At 47.0% G+C, this 23,198-nt stretch overlaps 1 protein-coding gene across 1 annotated transcript in view; it reads right to left on the minus strand.

Annotated features, from left to right (window-relative positions):
* PREX2 (phosphatidylinositol-3,4,5-trisphosphate dependent Rac exchange factor 2) overlaps window positions 1-23,198 on the minus strand; it is a 1,276,790-nt gene that overhangs the window by 700,080 nt on the left and 553,512 nt on the right. The window contains exon 15 of the mRNA XM_078687188.1: window positions 12,382-12,457. Coding sequence (XP_078543314.1) covers window positions 12,382-12,457 — 76 coding nt within the window. The remainder of the gene's footprint in view (window positions 1-12,381; window positions 12,458-23,198) is intronic.

Genomic DNA, 23,198 nt, shown 5'->3' on the forward strand with positions numbered 1-23,198 from the left:
GCCACGATATTCTGTTGGTGATCTCTTTCTAACATACAGGGTTTGTGTTGTAATAACACCAGTTCCAGCACAGAGAAGAAAACTAGGAGGGTTACATTTATCATAGTGAAGTAAGATCCGGTTGTTTTATTGAAGTGATGCTGGAAGAAAAGTGGAATCGAATATGATGCACGTCGAAGATCCGGGGCGTGGCTTGGGCGCCAATGGCGGAGGTCGCCTAGAAGCTCGGCTCCGCGGTCGAGCCTCCATTTATGCTGTTACCGGGGGCCTCTTGGGAGCCCCAACCCCGCACAGGCATTCCCGGTACCCTGCGAGCCTCTCTGGCCTGGCCGCGGGTCTGTAGCGGCTCCTGCGACGGAGAGGAGACGAAGTGAATGAGCCGAGCGGTGCGGGCCAAGATGGCGCCGACTCCGCTCTGACCGCGGCGGCAGCGGCCGGAGCCCCAGAGACGTCGGAGTTCCCGGCACCCAGGCGACACAGGTGATCCTTCTCCAAGGAGGGGACACCCCATACCCTGACCCCTGAAGTCCCCGGAGGAGATTGCGAGCACCCGGCGGCCAACGAGGTGGGACCTGGGGCTGCCGCGAGACGCTGCGGAGAAGTGCCGGGGGGGGAGGAGCGGATCGGCCTGCCCGCAGCCGAGAGAGGAGCGGCGGTGTGGAGTTAGGAGAAGAGATCTGGCACCCGCAACGGCCTGGAAGCGGCCGCTCTATGATACCAAGGAGGGGCTGAGGGTCGCCCTGGCTGCTGCCTGCCGTATAGACACTGGGGGGGGCGGCGTGACGCCGGTTTATGGTGCTTCGGCTGGGGGGCCGGAGGACCTGAGGACACCTAGCAATAACCGGGGGTGGTGTGAGGCCCCGGATCGGTGCTCTGTGGACGCTGTGCGGTGGCTGAGAGCGGAGGCGGAGAGGGGGCTCCGAAGAGGTGGACGCTGGGGCAGCCCTTAAACTGCATTATTGCCCCGACCTACAGAACTGAGCACCGGAGCAGGGTTGCTGCTGAGCCCACGCTGGGCGGTGTTGTGCCTTCTGGGCAGGTGCCCGGATCACGAGCTGGGGACCCGGGGCGGCTGGAGGGAGCGTGACTTCTCGGGCCCCGCCAGCACCCCGACGGGATATCTTCTGCCCCCCCATTGACATTGCAGCCACGAGTACTCATCCGCCAAACGGATTGAAGTGGTGGGGAGTGCTTGCTTATCCCCGTTGCGTAATATCCTCCCGGACGGACCAACCGGCGAACACCCGCTGTGACCACCACCAGGAGGCCCACTTGCCAGGTGACCAGCTGCTGACCGCGGGGGGGCGCTTGGAGTCTGGTTGACACGTCGCGCGGGCTTGGCTACCCCCGGTGCCCGAGGAGATCCTCCAGAGGACCCTACACATCATGGGGAAGCCGAGGGGTACTAAGGGGGGCGCCCAGACCGCATCTGATGTGGAGCCACCTGAAACGGAAGAGCGCGTGCACCTGGAAGGATTAGGTAATCCACCGCTTCAGGAACAACTGGACCAAATCCTACGTGCAATCACTGAGACTAGATCGGCCCTCCGTGAGGATATAGCCCAAGTCGCGACGAGCTTGGGACTACTTCGAGCTGACCACAGTAAGCTCTCAGACAGAGTGAAGGAAGTAGAGGGTTCGGTGCGCCACCTAGAGCCGGCACAGAAAGCATTAGACGCCACAATGAAAGACGCTCTGTCCAGGATAGAAGCCCTAGAGAAACGTGCGGAGGATGCGGAAGGACGCAACAGGAGAAATAACATTCGCATAGTGGGCCTTCCGGAAAAAATTGAGGGAGAAGACATGGTGGCGTTCCTAGAGGATTGGCTGCGGACGACGGTGGCGCCAGAAGGAATATCACCTTTTTATACATTGGAACGGGCACACAGAGTGCCGACCGGGCCGCCGTTGCAGGGTCGCCCCCCCCGGCCGGTGGTGGCGAGGTTGCTCCATTTCCGAGACAGGGACTTACTGCTACAGGCGGCCAGGAAAGGAGGACCATATCAGGTGGACAATAGCCGTGTGAACATCTTCCCGGATTACACTTATGAGACGCAGAGACGCCGGTCCTCCTTCCTGGCGGTAAAACGGGAGCTGCGAGCTGAGGGCATTCAATACTCCTTGCTATTTCCGGCACGACTCCGCATCATAATCGACGATTCCACCAAATTCTTTGATACCCCGGACGAAACGTGCAGTTGGCTTGAATTGTAAAGAGCTGGCAAGGATGGATTTGGGGCCTCTTCTCACGCAACAATGGAAGACGTCCTACAGCGGAAACCGAAGAGGTTCAGGCATCGCAGGGGCAGATCTACTCGTCCCTCTACAGTGGAGACAGCGGAGGAGAGGCGTGGAGCGTTGGAAATGGTCTCTTCCATATCTGGCCCTCAGGGAGACCAAGAGACAGCACGATCTGAACCTGGTGAAAGCGGGGACCGCTCGGACACGGAGGGTTTGGAAGTTGACAGCCTGAAACTTCCAGCTGTCACCCCGGAAACGGCAGAGGGCCTGTTGGATGAACAATGAACATTTGGGTGAGCCGGTTCTAGTTGTGGAGGCAGTGGGGGGGGGGGCAACTGCATGGATGAAGGAGATGAGACTCGCCTGGGGAACTGTTAACTTCTTGCCTGTGTGGAGGGTTGCGAGGTTTCCCTATATAGTCCAGGATAACATTGGGCTCGACCGCAAGGTAGCTTGTAGTGGGGTGACCCCACATTGCTGCTCGGCCCCCCACATCGCCCTTAAGGCACACCTGCGGTGGCTACCGTCAGGTTAGTTGGGGAGGGATTCCCTGAGGGTACAGTTTGGATGGGAACTGGATGGAATTATTTGGAACCTGTTCTGGGGGGGAGGAGGGGGGGTTCTTGGTTGATAGTTACTTCATTGTTGTTGAATGGGGGACTCGTCATTGGTGAGGGGGTGGCTGGGTGCTTGCCCGTGCCTGAAGTGTACTTAGAGAGACTGGACCGCAAAACATGGGATAATGGCTGATCTCTCAAACCTGAAATGCATCACCTGGAATGTGCGGGCCTGCACACCATGTCCAGACGGCATAAAGTTCATGCTTATCTAGTGCGCAGAGGAATACAGATTGCACTCCTCCAGGAGACACATCTCACCAAATCAGAGGGGCTAGCGCTGCAGCGTAGGTGGCGAGGTCAGGTATATAACACCACATACTCGGCTTATGCAAGGGGTGCGCTGATATGGATAAAGGCGGGAGTGCCCTTGCAGGTACATAGTCACACAATAGATCCAGAGGGGAGATTTGTGGCAATCGCAGGGAGACTAGGGGGACGGGAAGTGAGCATTTGCTGCATTTATGCGCCTAACACGGACCAGCTCGCCTTTCTGACTGGACTGTCGGGCTCACTGGCCCGTTATTTGTCAGGGCCCATCCTACTGGGGGGCGATTTCAATTCGGTGCTCGACGTTAATCTGGATAGATCCCATCCTCCCCTCCCGGACTCCCCGACGCATCGGGTGGCCAAAGGCAGGGTGGACGGGCAGACTAAATGGGGTCTGACGGATCTCTGGCGAGCGCAACACCCACACACCCGGGACTACTCCCATTTCTCCGGTATGCACGAGTTGCATGTGAGACTGGATGGTCTGCTGGGATCGAGAGAGGTGGTCTCTTCGGTTACAAGCTCTGAGTACTTGACGAGAACCATTTCAGACCATAATCCGCTGTTGATTGATCTCCGGTGGCTCCGGGGAACCCCTTGTGTACCAACCTGGAAGTTACGACCAGAACTCCTGGATGACCAGGTGTTCCGGGGTGATCTGGAGGATAAGATAGCGGGATACTTTGAGCTGAACGAGGGCACGACTGCCGAGAGGGCCACGGAATGGGACGCCTTTAAGGTGGTTGTTAGAGGCTATTGCATAACACAGAAAGTTGGAGTACGCTGCATACTCCTAGAGGACCTGGAGAAAGCTGATCGAATCCTCCGCGACTTAGAAGTTACCCGCCCTGGCCGCCCGGAGCTCCAACATCAGGTCCTAGCGGCTAAAGAAGCTGTAGCCGTAGAGGTTGAGCGCCTACGAAGCTATGACTATAAAACTTACCTGACTAGATCACTGGTTGAGGGCGACAAATCGAGTACGCTGCTGGCTTGGCTTGCCAATCCAACGCGACGCACCTCGCCGGTTGTGGCCATGCAAACAGCGGAAGGCAGTACGGTTTATACTCAACCCGAAATACTTAACTGCTTTTGGAACTACTATGAACAGCTCTATAGTAGTCGCTTAGCCCCGGATATTACTCCAACGGACACCTTCCTGAGAGACCTCCCGGTCCCCACTCTAGAACCGGAATTGGCGAAAGCCCTGGGACGGGACGTGGAGATCCGTGAGATCAGAAACGCCATAAAGAAAATGGCACGAAATAAAACTCCGGGCCTGGATGGACTCCCGGTCGAGTTTTATGCTGTATACATAGAGCTCCTGGCCCCCAAGCTCCTGCACGTTTATAAGGAAGCGAAAATTCTGGGGAAATTGCCGAGCTCGATGCGAGAGGCCCTGGTGATACCTCTACCTAAGCCTGACCGTGAGGGCGTGGAGCCGGCATCTTATAGACCGCTCTCGATGCTCACGGTCGACTACAAGATCTTGAGCAGCATATTGGCCGCACGACTGTTGGAACATATGGGCTCCCTAGTACACACGGACCAGGCGGGCTTCATCCCCGGACGTAACACCACGATGAACATCAGGCGCTTGTTCCGGCTGTTGGAGGGGGATCATGCCTATGCCTCTGACCCTATGGTTCTCTCGATAGATCTGGAGAAAGCCTTCGACAGCTTGGAATGGGTTTATCTCCATAGGGTCCTGGAGCGGTTTGGCTTGGGCGAGGGGTTCCTGAGATGGACCAAGGTATTGTATTCCTCGGCGGTGGCTAGGGTGAAGTCGGGCCCGCTGATATCTCAACGTTACCCTGTGGAGAGGGGCACAAGGCAAGGCTGCTCGCTATCCCCACTACTATTTGCCCTGGCGGTGGAACCACTGGCAATATCGATCCGTACTGGGGCCCACTACGGGGGATTGCAGTCTCCGGCGGGCCAACAGTATATTTCCCTATACGCTGATGACCTGTTGCTTTTCCTAGAAAACGCTGGGCCGGCCCTGGCTGGAGCGGACTCAGCGCTCACGACCTTTGGTGCGGTGTCGGGACTCCGGGTAAACTGGGCTAAAACCTGCCTGTTCCCGATCCGCAGTGATAGCCCCGAACCGGACATTCATAGGGAGATCAGATGGGAGCCGGTTTGTTTTAAGTACTTGGGGGTGCACGTTTACCATCGCCCTGCTGACTTACTTGAGGGTAACATCTCCAGAGCTATCCGAGCGCTTAAGGGTAGCATGTCCTTTTGGTCCACCCTACCCCTATCGGTGGCGGGAAGAATTGCACTACTGAAGATGGTAGCACTTCCCCGCCTGTTGTACTACTTCAGAACGCTGCCGATCTGGATCCCTAGATCTAGCTTTCAGGGCCTGGAGTCCTTGATAGTGGCGTTCCTGTGGGGCTCGGGCCGCCGCAGAGTGGCGCTCAGGACCTTGCAGAGACCTAAGGCAGAAGGGGGGTTAGCGGCGCCTGACTTTGAAACGTACTATTTAGCCGCACAGCTGCAGACCTATACCCAGGAGGTGGCGCGCGAGTTCCGAGGTCCAGTGGAGACACGGGGCACTGGCATACCCAGACATATCTTGTCATATATTGCGCTACCACAGAAACTCAGTTTGAGGGACCTCACTCTGGAGGAGCGTACCATACGCTCGTGCTGGAACAGAACGTATCGTAAAATAGGACGACCGAGACCCTACGCACCGGAGATTCCGCTGGGAGTGCTCACTGCACTACCTCATGGTGGAGACTGATCACGACTAGGAGACTGAGAAGAGTTGAGTATACAGACCGTGGGTGACCTTTACGAGGGCGGGGCGTTGATGCCCTTCCAGGCGCTCTTGGACCGATATGATGTCCCTAGGGGCGATTTTTTGCTCCACGCGGCGGTCACGAGGGCACTCCACGCACATTGGAAGATGGGTCAGGAGGAACCGCTGGTGTCGATGGCGTGCCAGTACGCCATGATGTCTGCGGGAACGGTTAAAGCAGTCTCATGCTTATATTCCAGAATGGTGGAGGATGGATTGACCCCCTTGACGATCATTAAGACCAGATGGGAAATGGACATAGGGAAAGAAATACCAGAGGCCACGTGGGCCCAGCTGGTGCAGCGCGCCTGGAGGAGCACACGTAATGCCCGATTCCAACTGGTCCACTTCTACATACTACATCGAGCCTATTTGACGCCGGAGAAATTACAGAAATACTTCGGCCTGGAGACGGCGGCCTGCCCTAGATGCAGGACGGACGGAGCGGACCTGCTGCACATGCTATGGTCCTGTTCCATGTTAACTTCCTACTGGTTGTTTGTGGGGGAAACACTGGCTGAAGTGACTGGTAGATCGTTGCAGATGGAGGCAGCTGTAGGGATCCTACATTGGTTTCCGCATACCCCCAAACATAAGATTACTAATAAGTTTATAGATTTAGGGCTGCTTCTGGCCAAACGAGAAATCACCAGGCATTGGAAGGCGCGAGTTGGTCCAACTGGTGGTAAATGGCGTAATGAACTTCTCAAGTGGGCGGGGAGTGAAAGCACATTGCGCTACCAACAGGCGAGGAGGCGGAGAGATGAGAAAGCACTGGAGATATTGGTGCAGGCCCTGCGCGACCACAACACACATACTGACTCCGATAGTACAGAGGGAGAGCGACCTGGATCCCGATAACGGATTGCTAGTGGGTTAGGCCCCCGAAGAAGAACTAGGGGCCAGATGTAGGTAGGGTTTTACCGGTCGGTAACGGCCGAATTCGGCCGTTACCGACCGGTATTTGGCATTTGATATGTAGGGGCAGGTAAACAGGGAAAATCGGTAATTTTACCGATTCGGTAAATATACCGGTCGGTAAATTTACCGACCGGTATATTTACAGAATCGGTAAAATTGATATGTAGGTGGGACTCTTCTGAGTCCCACAAGGCCTACAAAATCGGTATTTTACCATCAAATTGTATTTGATGTTAAAATACCGATTCAGGTGTGCATGCACATGTGTGCATGCACACCTGTGCCATATGACAGGCAGACCTGCCCTTAGGGCAGGTATGCCTGCCATATGGCCCCTGAACCTTTTGTGGGGGTGCTAGAGGGTGTCAAAGTGACACCCCCTGCACCCTTGTCAAAATCGGTATTTACCGAATCGGTAAATACCGACCGGTAATGCCCCATTCATTCCTATGGGCTTCAAAGCCCATAGGAATGAATGGAGCATTACCGGTCGGTATTTACCGAATCGGTAAATACCGATTCTTAACGATTCGGTAAATGGAACATCTGGATGTTCCTACATACCCCCACTTCTTATTTACCGATTCTTAATTACCGAATCGGTAAAATTCGGTAATTAAGAATCGGTAAATAAGTTTTACCTACATAGAGTCCTAAGTCTCTTATCACAAACTGATAGACCGCCAGATACTCTGCCGATGACGAGAGGGGAGGAGGGAGGGGGAAAGAGGAAGGAAGCACTATCGACTTCTGTGAACACTAGAGCGATGCATCACTGAGACTGACAAATTACTCCTCTGGGGGGGAAGGGCTGTTTGGGGAAGGGAGGAGGGATGTTTTCGTTGGGTTGTTTAGAAAAGCAGAGGTGTTTTATTTTTCCACCTGTTGAACTCTACCGGAACGAAGAGATGTTACCTGTGACCTGATGGCACACGCCGCCCGACCCCCGGGTTGTGGGCTGAATGGCCGTGTATAGAGTTGATACTATTACCATCCTTATGGCTTTTCCTTTGTCAGGTGCCAATAATATGATTACATTTCTTTCCTGCAATAAAAACATATTTGACAAAAAAAAAAAAAAAAATGATGCACGTCGAATTGAGTCATACCTGTCGCTGGTAGAATATGGTGAGCTTCAAGAAATATTGAGGGGCTGAAACTCTAAACTCCATGCCCACCAATGGGAACTCTGTCATAGGTTCATCTACCCTATTTTGTGACATGCTTTTTGGAGTTACTGTTTGTGATGGTTATATCTATATGATCAATTTTCCATTCTCAACTTGATAATCAAGAGGTTTTGCAAGTGCATAGTCATGTAATACTCAATGAGAGCTCTGTTTTATTAGTGAATAAATATCCAGAACCACTACCCCAATACCCTGGCAGTGTTTTATCCCATTGAGTTGAATGACATGATCTGTGGTATCAAATTTGGGGAAGACAGCAAAGAAGACAAAGGCTGCCAATCCACCTCAGGAATATATGAATAATGGACTAACCTTATATACCCAATCTGGATTAGGGTAACTAAGCTATACTATGTGCAATTGTACAGCAGGATTCATTCATAGGTACTTATCCTCTGTTGTTTGTACCAGTGCATTTATACCATACTCTTTTTATCTTGAAACATATCCAATTATATGGCAGAAACAAACCTGAGGCTACTCTATTCAGTACACATTTAATGTATTAAATAATATATAACTAAATAGGTAAAGTGCTTACGCTGCAGTGCTCATTGTGGTACAATCCCATAAAAACACAAAATAATCACCTGGTGTCTGTTCAACTAGTATTAGTAGTCACAGTCTGAATTCATCTTGTTAAAACCAGAGATATGCGTCAACGGTACAACCCTGATTTCCCTGTGAGGGTCTCATCATGACAGAGCCATCTATATTTAAGTGTTCTTTTTCAATGAGTTGTGTGAAGTTTCCCTCTGTTTCCGGACAGAATGCAGCCTATGTATACAAACTGGTAATAGACTTTCAGGAGAAGTTCAACATAAGGATATTATTTATTTTCCTCTATAATGAACATGGCACCAGATTATGTTGAATACATTGAATATGCACTGAATAGTGTGGCCTATGGGTTTGTCTACCATATCATTGTATGTGTTTCGATATAAAAAGAGTACTGTATTAATATACTAGGTACAAACAAAGGATAAGTACTCACAAATAAATTCCAAATGACAATTGTGCATAGAATAGCCAATCCATCTGAGTCAAGGATTATGAGGAGTCATAACCCTCACCTAAGTGAGAAGAGGCCAGTCAGCACATATCCATGAGAAATCGAGAGATATTTCGGAAGGAGAAGATTTTTCAGGGCAATGCTGGAAAAGTTGGGATTAATTTAGTGATTGGGGTGAGCAGAGTTTCCTTAAATCACATTGATGTTATGCTGCTTACTAGAAGTATTCCAAAAGCCTAGCTATAATACTCAGGTTGAAGAGATGTTCAAGTGTTTATTACTGTAACTGAATACAAATCAGATCCAAGGAACAAGGGCTACTGCTTTAAATTACATTCTGAATAATATTGAAGAAGAGTGAAATAAAGCAGGTAAGGGTTATTTGTTGGCAATGAAGCAGTGTGAGTTCATGAGAGGTACGGATATTCATTTTCATGCTTGGGTGAATTTACAGAAACTTAGTATAGAAAGACTGACGTAATTCATAGCAATTAATAGAAGAGGAGGTTATGTATTTTTCTCAAATATGTATCAATGCTTAATTTGAGCAGGTCAAGAAGGATGTGAAATAGGTCATACCTGACACTGGCCACAGCCTCAACAACTGTGGAGAAGTGTATTGTATAGGCAGGTGTGATTCTACAAATTAAGTGAGAATCAGGGAGGAAATATAGAGCTGAAAGGTTAGTTTTCAAGGCTGATTACTTTTAGTAGTTGAATTCATTGGTTTAGGGTTATGGTTCAAAGACAGAAGGATTGTGTCTTTAAATCAATTTGATGGGATGAAGTGGTTGTAAAATGTGGACCACAAGAAAATATCTAAGAAAATACCTAATCTAGACATTTTCAATTAAGTGGGTGAAAGCAGTAATGTAGTTGCTAGGAGAGAGGTAATGAATGAAGGTATATAGGCTGCTAATTGGGACTGACAAACCAAACGTTCTGATTGTCCACCATGCAGGCTTTTGATTTTTCTGAAGGTAGCAGTGAACAGAAATGAGGTTACATGTTCTCTAAAGTAATTGTCTGTCCTGGTGAACACCAAATAATTATGATAATGATGGCTGAGTTGGGCAGGGGAAGGCCACTGTGTAACTGATTATTAAGTGTTAGAAGGGAATATAGGCAGCAGGTTTGATGGTGAAGGATCTGAAATGGAAACTGATGGTCACTATTCCACATATGTGGACTGTGTGATCAGTACTGAGGTAATGCTGCATGAGGCACAGTTGGGATGCCTGACCATATTCAATAGGTTGAACATATTCTCTGTAGGATATTATGAGAGATCAGCTGTTTTACAAAACAAAACTTTGAGGTTGACTTTGTGAGACACAAAGAGAGAAAGAGAGAGAAAGAGAGAGAGTTTGCGAGGTGAGGCCAATGGGATAAAAAAATGTCCTGGATCCATGTCAGGTCTAAAGAGCTTTTTCTGTCCTGAATTAGTTATGATAGTAGTTATAAGGAATGCAATGGGAGTGTGATTTATACTAGGGTGTGAAGAATCAACTGTCAAAGAGTCAGGTGACTTGCTGTTATTGCCACAATTTTTTATGCCCTTTGAATCCCATGTGGGTTCTGTAAATTACTTTTCACAAAGCTTTACTTGCTTACTTGCTTCTCTCTTAACATCACATATTCTCAATGTGCACTGGACATTTCCAGCAGGTAAATTACCAGACACCTAAAGCGTAACACTTCTATATCAATTTTTGCAAGAGGTCACAAAAGGCCACATTAGAATGTCTGCCAGACATCCTTGGTTTGATTTCCGACCCACGTATAATGATTACAGTGGTCAGATGTCAAACGAGGCGGCCATTCCGGCTGGCTTCCGACAGGCTTAAGGAGCCTGTCGGCCAGTCGGAGACCACAACATAATCCCTTACGGATGGTGTTTCGCCCTCAGGATTATGATGTTGGTTTCCGACAGGCTTTTCATGCCGGGCTTTCTGACATGAAATGCCTGTCAGAAAGCGACTAGCAGGGTCCCCATGCCGCTGTAGCCTCCGGTTATAAGACTGGGTGGCACGTATGGTGCCCCCTTGTAAATCCCTGCACCATGTGCCAGGCCCCTCATGGTGTCTGCTACGCAGTGGAGGGATTTACAGCATCTCCCATTTCTCTATGGAAGCATGTGCTACAGCCCTTTTCTGACCGCTGCACAAGCTCCCATAGGGAAATGTGAGTATGCGACCGCACTATGCGGGGTCGCATTGTAATAGTGTGTTCCGAACCAGTCTGTTTCCACACTGAAACGGTAATTAGGGCTGAAATGTGTTAAAGATACATTTCTAAAATTTCCAGCTTATGTCGGTGTAAGCTGATTTGATGAAATACTAAAAAATTACATTAAACTATTTTTGTATGCTTCTTTCTAAGGCCTCCTTTTTAAAGAACCAGTGCTTTCTAGGTGTCCCTTGATTATAGCTAAGTTTTGCTTTTCATTTCACAGGACACACTGCCGCATGAAGTGGGATTGAAAGTACTAATGATTCCAATTTGTCATCATAGTAATCTCCATCATAAATATCAAGAGGTTGTCTGTAGTTATCAGCTTCATTTATCTCATGGCAGAGGTGATTTGTATCCAAAGTAATTAGCAGAGCTTGTACCATGGGGAAAAACTGATGACAAAACGCAGGCAGGTGGGGCAAGTGTTGTTTCAGTAGTCATCAATCGGAAAAGTGTTGCAGGAAATGAAGGGGAACATATATATACATGGTTGTACAAATAACAGCTCCCCATTGTATGCAACTAGAAGTTATCCCCGTAAATCTGTTGATGTATGCTTCCTGCCTCAAATATTCTCAACTTGCATTCCCCCCTTTCCAGTATTCAGACAAAGCAAGCCTAATTTAAGTGGCTGTGCCAAATATCTGTCTCCTTGAAAGGCCTATGCATCCTCTCTAACTCATCATTATACAGAACACAACAGGTTTCCTTAACGTCGTAAGGTCTCATAACCCTGGATTTACTGTTACTGGGGATTCTGATAACTACACAGGTGGAGAAAGAACTGGGATGATATGTTTCTGGTAAATAGGATGTTGTGCTCAGCGTACCAATACCTGCATGATCTCCCCTGGTATTCTACCACCTAATCTTTGCCTGCTTGCAGCAGGTGAAATATCTGGGAAGAATACCAGTCACCAGCAGTGTTCCCTCTGAACTCTTAATTTAAGTATGCCAGTAACTGTGATTACTGGGCCCACTGGAATTAATGGGCTACTCAGAATGAGGGTCAAACATTAACCATTCACTCCCTGAACAAAGAATACTGACAAAACACAAAGAGCAACATATAGGTGATCTCATTACCTGTGCAATCAGCCAGTCTATCAACTTGTTTGCCATCACAACAGACTTATAGGTCCTTAGATGGTAATCTTTGTCCCTTCAAAAACACAAAACAGGTTGATTTTTTACAAACTGATACATAGCAGTGAGTGCAATACCTTTATTTATGGCATACAGAAAGTACACAGCAGAGGCACTACAGGTAGGACTGGACCCTAGGGGGTAGAGTTGTTTTTCATCTTTCAAGTTAATGAGACTGAAATCAGTACCTGTGGTGCATTTTGCTTACAAAAGCAACCCATGACAAATGAACTTTCCAATGTGGCCCACCAATGGATACTGTGGGCTCGGGATTCTTCTTAGTACAAAAAGATTCAGATGTTCAGCAAGAATACTGGCCAGCACTGAACGTTCATTGGCACATGAAACTATGCACCCAGATGGCACATACCTAATGAATTATACATGTAAATCAAAGGGTGTTAATTTATCATAAAGTTCCCCATTTGTAAAGTGCTTGGATATTCTAAATCAAAGGAGACTCAGTCACAAAATATATACTATTATCATAGAGATAATATGACCTTGCAAAATAATGTGTACAATGTAGTGTAATTGGAGCGACAGTGTTATTAGATAGAGCCTGACTATAGACTTGCTCCTGTTGAATTGTCAAAACAAATTTAATAGAAATAGAGGAACATAAAATGTTGTGATATACAGTTTCCTTAATACATATATTAATGCTTATTTCGTTGATGACTCATAGCCAGTTTGCCAGGATGCATCACAGCCTTGAATGCATGTGGAATGTATTTGTGAAATCCCTGCTTGATGTACACGATCTAAGATTGTTTCCCAACCCCTCACATAATGCAGAGAAGTTTGTTGCTTCATAGCTAGATTCATGCAATGTAAATACCACTGCACACAAGAGAATACAGATCACTCAAGAGTTGTTATTGCTCTTCTCATAGTGACAAGGTCTCCTCCATAAACAACAGAAATAGCCCCATTCCTGACCAGACTTTTCCCCCACATCAAGTTTATTTCTATATGTGTGTCACATCTCAGGGCTACAACAGCGCTTCTACATGTATCATCATATCCACAGACTTAAGTATAATTTCCTGGCACCTGATGTGTTAGGAATACCCCGTCCATGGGTGAAAGAGGTATAGCACAGCTTCGAAGGTTAATCCCACAATCTCCCTGAAAGGATGTTCCTAGAGTTAAAGGATTGTGAATAAGTGGCAGAGAGGGTCAACACGAGGATCAGTCATACTGCTGGATGCCTTTGGGATACATCAGCACATGACCAACATTTCACACGAAAACGCTGCACCTTGCTCTAAGTCTCACCACCCGCCACTGTCTTACAGACACCACAACTTAGAAAGGATTTCACATGACATTGAACTTTGTAATATGGATCTTATTCGTAGAGCTTTATAAAAATATTTATAAAAATAACAATTCCTAGGCAACTGTGGGGTCCTGTAAGGATATCAGGTACACTGACACAACAATAATGAAGGCACAAGAAATATAAACTAATGCAGTGTATGGGAAAGATAAACTAAAAAACAATGGAAAATGGATCTTATTGATTTATTAATACAAAACATGAATTTATTAAAAAACATATAGCACACAATTTATATGACAGATAATTCAAAAGATTTCAGCATATACAATTCATCATGTTTAAAATCAAGTTTACATACATGAATAAAAACAAATACATTCATAAAAGCAACCAAGTGGGTAAATTAATAATCTCTACGCGCGTTTTGGCGTTACACACGCCTTATTCGGAGAACCATTTGAAGATTCTAAAAATTCCTTGGAGGATGTGTGGGTTAACTGGATACAAGTATCATAACGTATGAGGCATGCAATGACTGCCGGCCTATCTACGGACTACTGGTAAAGAAGTCACGATTGGATCACGGTCTGCTAAATTAAGAGCGTGATGGCTAACCATCCCTCAGTGAAATGGATGGAGGTTGGGATTAATCTCACGCCGTCATCAAAATAGGAAAAAAACTTGCATCGTTTCCGGCGATAAACTGATAGGGGCGGTGGCTTTCGTACCTCAAGATAAGCTTAATTTAACGGGCAACGTGATGATGTCGCCTCGAAAAAACCTTGATAGAATGTTGGTAATGATTTCACTTAGCGGTTTATTGAGGGCATGGATGGCCCCTTAAAACCATTGAAAGTATTTTCCGCCTGAAGCGCACGGAGCGCCTGGAGGGCTTCTGATATAAAAAGTTAAGTATTTTACAATTTCTTTACATTTATAAATTATAAGCTGAAATCTTTTGAATTATCTGTCATATAAATTGTGAGCTATATGTTTTTTAATAAATTCATGTTTTGTATTAATAAATCAATAAGATCCATTTTCCATTGTTTTTAGGTTTCGCCCTGGCCGTAGCAACTGCGTAGCAGTTGCTCCGCCCAGGGCAAAATCTTATGTCCTAGATATGGGGCTTTGGTCCCGCCTCTGTCTTCCATTGGCTAGCTCCATAAATGGAGGCTAGCCATTGGAAGAGATTGGCTGTCAATCACGCTTTCCCTGTGAAAGCGCGATTCGGGGGCGTTTCCGTGTCTTTTTTTAAGTCCCGCCCCTTTTGTCGTCATGCCGCATGTTCCCGCACTCCCTCCCGCTGTCTGTGTCTCCGTAGATGTTTTATGTTTGAGCAGCTCGTTTAATGCACTTCGATCACTGGGTAAGAGGGATAAACAAGGAATGAAATCTCAGAGGAATAGATTATACTCTTTGGCTTGCATTAAAGCAGAGGGGGTTTTAGGAGGGAGGCACCTAAAATAAAAGTGTTAGCTATTAGCATGCACTCACTCCAACCAAGAGCACTTTGCATTCTGGGGTGTGTAGTTTTGTGTTCGCTGTGTTGTGCGGGGGTCAGATAGGCTTCGCTAACTTGCTACTCAGTGTTTACCCTAGTAATACAAGCTATATTAAGGTATCCCAAGTGACCTTTGGCTGCTCGGCTTCAACACAGCAACACGAATCTGATGTGAAAAGGTGAAACAAACTGCGACGGTAAGCATTTTGTTGCTGAAATTTAACACGGTTCATGCAAAATGATGGCATTGTTTACCCCTTTTAATAAACTCTTCACTTTCCACGTGTCCAAAAGAAAGGGAGCACAGGTGAACTTAACAAATTCAATTAAATACGAGTCGGGAGCGTTGGCGGGAAGGTGGGGTTTAAAAGCGCATTTTTAGGCAACCGAACGGCCTAGACTGCAGACGTGGAGTTGTTTGCGCGCTGAAATGTGAACTAAAACGGTAACGTGATTTGATTGCTCTCGTCTTTTTTTAAATAGCCTAAGACATGAATTAATTGCACAGCATATAAGTATGTCTTCTAACAACAGATGTGTCTTCCGACGCATCAGTAAACATCTAGCAGTTTGTTTTATGAGGTGCACCATAGGTCTGCGTAGAAGAGGGACATTTACTTTTATAAGCGCTTCTACAGACTGTATTTTACGTTGTTCGACGTTAGTACGAGTCCGTGAAATGCTTACTAACTCGTTACTGCGATGGTACATTCACCTTATAAGTTTTTTTTGGTTGTGCTTAATTGGCCTAGTATCCAAGTCCTGTTTAATCCGGTTAGCCAGCAGGTTTTGCTTTGTGTCCCTCTGGTTGGTATCTTATTGAGCTGCACCGAGGATTATTTAACTCCTATCTCACTCGCGTGAGCAGCTAAAATGCGTTAGATTTGATTAGCATCCCCTGGCGCGAGGGCTTCCCTCGCCAATATTGTCATCTAATTCCCAGCAAGCAACCGCACATTACCTCTGTAGGCAGTCTAAACGGATAGAAGTGCAGGTACCCGCTATTTAGAGTACCAGTTTACCCTTGAGGTACAGGCACTCTCACACTGAAAGTATTGCAGTGGAGTTGAGAAGTGCAGGAAATTTCACTTTCAAAGTGAAGAAGGGTAGGCACTCTGTACGACAGTGCCTGCCCATTTAAACCACGGTATATAGAGAAAGTCTAGGTGCTGCCCACAACACGGTTAATAAATGTAGTTCTTAGCCACTGCAGTTTGCCTACAGACCGAACCACAAACCAACTATTCAAAGGTCTACTTGAAGATATTAAAATGTTGGGTTATATATATTTACTTGCTTTAAGCATCGGTTCTCTGTACTCAATCGGTCAACACTTCCTTTGTGGCAAGGTCCCAACCATTCCAGACTAGTGTGAGAGCCCTATTAGTTTCTGTCACCTGTCCTAAGGAGACCACCAAGGCTCCAACCTGGACAAATCAAAGCAAGCCCATAGGCAACCATGTCGACCCACCCTGAAAAAGGGTGGGGAAAACACCAAAGAACCACAGCCTGCACTACCTGACAGGACCGCAGTGCACTTGCAATGTGGCAAGTGGTCCAGCATATCCCTAACTGTCTGAGACCTCCCCTCTGTCCCAGACTGACCAATCCTAAAACACCCGGGCTTGAACTGCCCACTCCGCAAAGCATCCCTGGGGTGCGAATACCCTCCTTCACCCACAGACCACCCCTCTACCTCTCCGTAAAGCATATGAAGCCTGAACACTTCCCTTCGAGTCATTATGGGAACTTTCCAACCCGGGAATTTTGTATGGTTGCCTAATGCATTCTGGTTTTCGTAGTCTTCTTCTTTTTACTTGCATTGAACTAATTAAACGAACGCATGTGAAATTGGTGCCTTATAGGCGAAAAATCGGGACTGGAGGCAGCCATTAATGACCTTGAGACTGGAGGGAAGTGGTCACTTTTAAATGTTAACACCTCTGTTAACTACCATTAACTGTTGTATCAGATTCATTCAGCCAGTTCTCATCTTTTATGGACCTTGCAGTATTCCATTTACTTTCTGTGATATGAAAGGGTGCAGAATCCCAGCGCCTCAAAGAAGATTCCACAGCAGGCTATTCACTGCTTCTCATGGCGCGTCTCACGGCGCGTAACCATTGCTCTGCCCATGAAACATGTTTATAGTGGCAGTTTACTATTTGAGTACTTTATCAAACATTTTTTAATATGGTTCAAATATAACCATAAGATACATACAAACAATGTTCCCTCTAATTTTTTTCCTCTGTGTGCGGCAGTGTGAGGTCTCTGTGCGCTCCAGCCACAGTAATGTGCGCCAAGAACCCGACAGCGTGTGTGGGTGCAGCGACAGGGGTTTTGACACTGGAGTTCCTGCTTGATTGTGCAGATAAATGACCTAGGTACTAGAAAGGAGGAGGCCTGTTTGATGGGGCAGGCAGGGCCGGACTGGGAACCCAAAAAAGTAGCGCTGGCAATTTTGCTGCACTGGCTCCCACCCACCAGAGAAGGGGGTGCCAAGTGTCAAGCACTACTGCTTAAACCCGGTCCCCAGCACTGGTGCTTTTGTTACTGAGGGCCCATATCACTGCAAAACAGCCCCCAGTAACACAACTGGACCCCACTGCTACAAAACTGACCCCCAGCCTTCCAGGCAAACGCCTGATGCCTGCTAAGGCCAGTCCAGCCAGGAGGGTGGCATTCGTGTTGGTGACTGGCGTACAATGGTTGTGTCATGTTCGAAATGAAAGAGTGCAGTGCAGAGCATTTGCAACCTCGACAAAGCTACACGAATATATATATATATATTAGGAAAACGGGGCAACCAGCCTCATTCCACAGTGCCAGTGAACCTCTTCTTTACTAACTAACTACACAGCGGCGGCTCAGGGACATCTTAAGGACTTTGAGCGCCCTCTGCCAAACGTATTTTGGGGGCCTCTGTGCGGATCAGCTTTGAATTTATGATCCAGTTTCTCATGTCCTTTTGGCCAGATCACAAACAGTGCACAGACACACTGGTTCAAATTCCAAATGTGTTTATAGGTAATATTCAGGGATAGTGATGTATTTTTCCAATATTGTAACACAGTAGAAACCCACTAATACCACTGCAAATAATCACTGTGACATCCTCCCATTTCTCATATCCGAGATCCTGTTTAAATCTAAAATAAACACATTTGTCAAATAATGTCTATAATACAATCTCACACATTACCCAGATAAAAAAAATGAAAGGAGAATGCCATTTGCAATCTGTTTAAGAATTATTCAAGGTCATCAGGGCATGCCCGGTTGGGGGTCACTCTACTTGAGCCATCTGGGTGTTCTGGGCTTTGGCGAGCCATGGGCTACAATTGCAAGTCTCGCTTAACCATTGGTTCAACTTTCAAGCCTGTAAGTGACCAATTATAAGTGGCATTTGCTACATTTGAGGCCTCTCTAACCTCCAGAGGGGGCTGATGTAAATTGCCACCAGATGGGAACCTTCCTGTCCTAGCCAAGATTACTGCTGAGAATCTCCATGACCCTGATGCTCTGCTCCTAGCTGAACAGTTTGTGGGTATCATCAATGCAGCCTTCGCCTGGGAGACCTTTGAGATCCCTGTGTGTATACAAGACTCTACCTAACAAGGAACGGTCATGTGCACTCCCTCCATTGCATCCCTTTCTAGGCCGATCTGCAACCTTCATTATCTCATAACTCGGAGGAGTTATCAATTGTTGGCACAGGGCTGAAGCCTTGCAGTGCCACCTTGCGCTATGGCAACCTCTAGATATGAGACCATGTTTATAGTTGACGTAATCTTGTGACAGTAATGTACCCAGTGTGATGGAAAACTTCTAAAGGAACAAGCTATTTTGCTTGTTGAGGTGACCACCTCTAGTTTGCAGAGACAGGCTCTTGCAAGGCTGACGTGCTGAAGTACTCCCACTGTGCAGACTAACTGCAGCCCACAGTGCATGCGTGATGTCACAGGGTTCCAAACATAGGACCCCATGTTTGCTAACTATGATAGGGTCAGCCCAACCATGCAGATTGACGCATGCATTCCTTGTCATGGGATTTCATGCACTATTGATCCTATCTAAAGTGTGGGCTTGTTTTTGTGTTGTACTCTTTGCTATGTCCAGGACTTTATGGTTCTGCCCGTGGTGCACAATTGCTGATGTATGGTACTGTCCGCTGTACATGCTATGTTATGTGCCCTACGCTCCCATCTGCAGATAGGCTTCATATGGTCTCATCTTTGAAGGGAATGGAATGATGTGGTCTCGCTTAGAGTGCACACTTGGTCTTTGGAGCAGCAACTGTGCAAACCACAGCCACATACACAGTACAAGATTCCTTCAGGTGTAGTATATAGTACAGTCATCAGGCATCAGCAACAGCGTAACAAGGCAGGGACGGGGCAGCTTTTTTTAGTTTGTCCCGTCAATGTAACATCAGCATAGGAGGCCCTGCTGCTATAAACATGGTGGTGAGCATGGCAGAGAGTAGCAAGGCTGAAGGAGGTTGAGTGAAATCTAGGTTGCACCTCCATATAGTAAAATACATGTCTACTATGGTGCAGGTAAATGTGGCCTTTGCTGTCAGCTTATGTATAAATGGCACTCTTAGTATCAATAAATACGATTAATTACTAAAACTATACAACACTGCCACATTCTCATTGTGTCTTACATTTATGCAATCTATCATTGATTAATGCGTTTTTCTAGAGTGGAAATAAGATACAATGCAATAGCTAATTAATCTAAAATGTTACAAGAGTAGTCCTGTTTATTACTCATTACTTTCCTCCCCACACCTCGATCTCAAATCAGAAAACCTATATACAATCTAATGCAAAATCAAATCAGAACTTCACTTATTTGGTTTCAGTTACTGCTCCCAGATTTGGACAAATTCTTCATGTCTCCCCTCCTAGGTTTGAAGTCTGTTTATGTTCATAACACAATCTTCCCACAGCCACGCTCTATTAACAAAAAGCATGCTGCAAGTCCAGAAGCAGGACGTGTGCCTTTAGAATCACTAGCATATATTAGTGATTGTAAAAGCACACGTTATGTTTTTAGGCTTGCTGCATGCCTTTTGTTGATAGAGGACGGCAGATTACGTGCCTTTTGGAAAGTTTTCATGTTAATTGCAGAGCACGACATACTGATGCACGGGCTGCATTTAACATGAAAACTTTTAAAAAGGCACACAATCTGCCGCGCTCTATTAACAAAAGGTGTGCAGCAAGCCAAAAAGCCCAATGTATGCTTTACACTTCGTTCTTTTGCGCTGGTTGCATGTCTTTTTCTTTTTTTTTTAGCAGAGTTTTGTATAGCACAAACTTGACCCGAACCAAACCGGGTATCAGAGCGCTTTACATAGCACTAGTTACGTTACATGAGTACACACATTCATTTTTGTTAGGCACGGGGAGATTAAGTGATCTGCCCAGAATCACAGGAGGTTTTTTGGCGACATTACCGCGACTCGAACCCGGTTCCCCCAGGTCCGAGGTCGAGCGAGATTCAGAAAGTCAAATGAGCCCTTTGACTCTGTAAACGTTCACTTTTGTATGTAATTACATCAGTGTGCTTTGCGCGCTGATAGACATTACATACAACATCAAAAAAACAGCTGCTTGGGAACCCTTTCTAACCCTCCCCAGTGTCTGCCTATGGCTGACACCAGCGCTAGGAAGGGTGCTCAATTGCCAGCTACTGGCCGACACACTAGCAAACAGGTTAATGCAGAGTGGCAATAAAGATTTTTCATAACACAATAGTTATATTTTACACACACATTTTGGCTGAAACACAGTAGAAAAATACAGCTAGGCAAATTAAACTAAAATCTTCAAATGGATATCCGTTTTCTAGTCTTCAGGTTCAGAAGCCAAACAGCACAATCAAGGAATAACATGAAACGACAAAGATGTGAACATGAGCCGCTAGCGAACTGAGAGCTGATTAAGGACCATTGTGAAAATACTCCTGTTAATTGTAGCACCGTAGTGTGCTGCGATTAACATAAATATTTTCACAATGGCCCTCAATCAGCTCTCAGTCGCGCTCCATTTAAGGGAAGACATGCATGAAGCCCAAAAGCACGACGTGTAAAGCACACGTCGTGCTTTTGGACTTGCTGCATTTCTTCTCTTAATGGAGCGCGGCCGAGAGCTGATTGAGGGCCATTGTGAAAATATTTATGTTAATTGCAGCACACTACGGTGCTACAATTAACAGGAGTATTTTCACAATGGTCCACAAACAGCCCCCAGCTGCGCTCCATTGAGAAGGAAAAACCGCAGCAAGTACAGGAGCCACCAGAAGCCGTAAATTACAATTTTTCGCGCCGCTCCTGTACTGAAAGCGGCGGCGCCAATGCTCTTCTGAGATGTGCTGTGGATGCGCGCTCCACACGCAGCACTGCGCGCTCGGGGGATCAGACATGGGCGCCCGCGCGGCCGCGCACGTTACTGGGAACACTGCATACAAACCATTAAACATAACACTAAATACAGCACAAGGAGATTCATTCTGTGTATTGGGGGGTAAAAAAGCGTACAAACATACAAAAAAAAAAAAAATGTGCCCAGCAGGGCTTCAGTGAGCACCTAATGCGAAGTGCGACCAGCATCCGTGGCGTTATAATGTAAATCGTGGTACACTTATCAGTCTAAAATAGATGCTCAAATATCCCGAGCCAGTGGTGAAACAAAACTCCCCGCAGTGCGGGGGCGTGTGCGAGCCACAGGGGGGGGTGCCCTCAGCACAGTAATCTGTCCTGAGAGCTGAGTCCGGGGCGGGGTGGGTCTCTACCATGTGCTCTGCTCTGTCTTCAGAGCAAGGAAGTGACGCCTATTTAAAGGCCCCAACTCGCAGAGGTCTGTGGGTTATAACTGAGGAGAAGGCTATAAGCAGGTAGCGATGTCTTCATTTATCAGATCTGTCTCGGGCTTGTGGCAAGATTAATTCCACGCCTCCCAGAGCTTCAATCAATCAGCATTTTTATAGCGCGCTCATCACTTCGAGGGGTTTCCAGGAGCTTAATTGCACTGCTTAGAAAGCTGCCTTTACATAGGCAAGCACAAACACCCTTTAGCATCAGGAGGTGTAGCCTATCCGGCCTCAGTTGGTTACATTTTAAATATTTTAAGAATTATTACAAATCTTTCTTGGCCAGGTAAATTGTGGACACTGGGCTGTCTTTTTTGCTCTCACTGCGGCTTAGTGAACCATGAGCAGACTAGCCTTTGGGGAAGCTGATTCATTGTATTAAAAATGTAACCTAAACCTTGTGAATAGCTGGTGGTTATAGGCGTTGGTCACCCATGTCGGGTATGGTTGAGTTGAGGGTACTGTTTATCAAGTAATGAGCATGGGCGGGAGGTTTTTAGGTTTCGCCTGGCGTTTACTGCGCAAGCAGTATCGCACAGGCGAAAACTTTTATAAACAAGTATGGAGCTTTCTCCCGCCTCTGTCTTCCATTGGCTAGCTCCATAAATGAAGGCTAGCCATTGCAAGACAGATCTGCCCGTCATTGCCGGAGCAGATTCGTGGGCGTTCCCGTGCTTTTTACTCATCCCACCCCTTTCCCTACGTCATGCGGCAGTGGGCGGTGTTTTTTTCTTTTTCAAGCCATGTTTTTGTCATTTGGTTGCCTGTGGTCTCCGTGTTATGTCGTGCTTGGCTCGTGGCTGTCGTCTCCGTTTTCCGTCTTTGCGCGGTATGTATGCTGCGCTTTTCGTGCGTGGCTGTCGTTTTTGTGCCTGTGGTCTCCGTGTTATGTTGTGCGTGGCTGCTTTCAGGAGCTGCTCGGCTCCGCTGGCCTCCCCCCCCTTCTCTCTGCCCTCCTCCGTCAAGCTCTGCCGCTCCCCCGGGCCCCCACCCCTCCCTCCCTCTCCAGCGGCCATGCTGCCTCTGCTTGTTTAATTCTACTGCAGCGGCGGATGGATAAGATAAGGATTAGCATGAATC

This window comes from Lissotriton helveticus, chromosome 4_1 (assembly GCF_964261635.1).
Source record: "Lissotriton helveticus chromosome 4_1, aLisHel1.1, whole genome shotgun sequence".
In the NCBI taxonomy this organism is placed as follows: domain Eukaryota; kingdom Metazoa; phylum Chordata; class Amphibia; order Caudata; family Salamandridae; genus Lissotriton; species Lissotriton helveticus.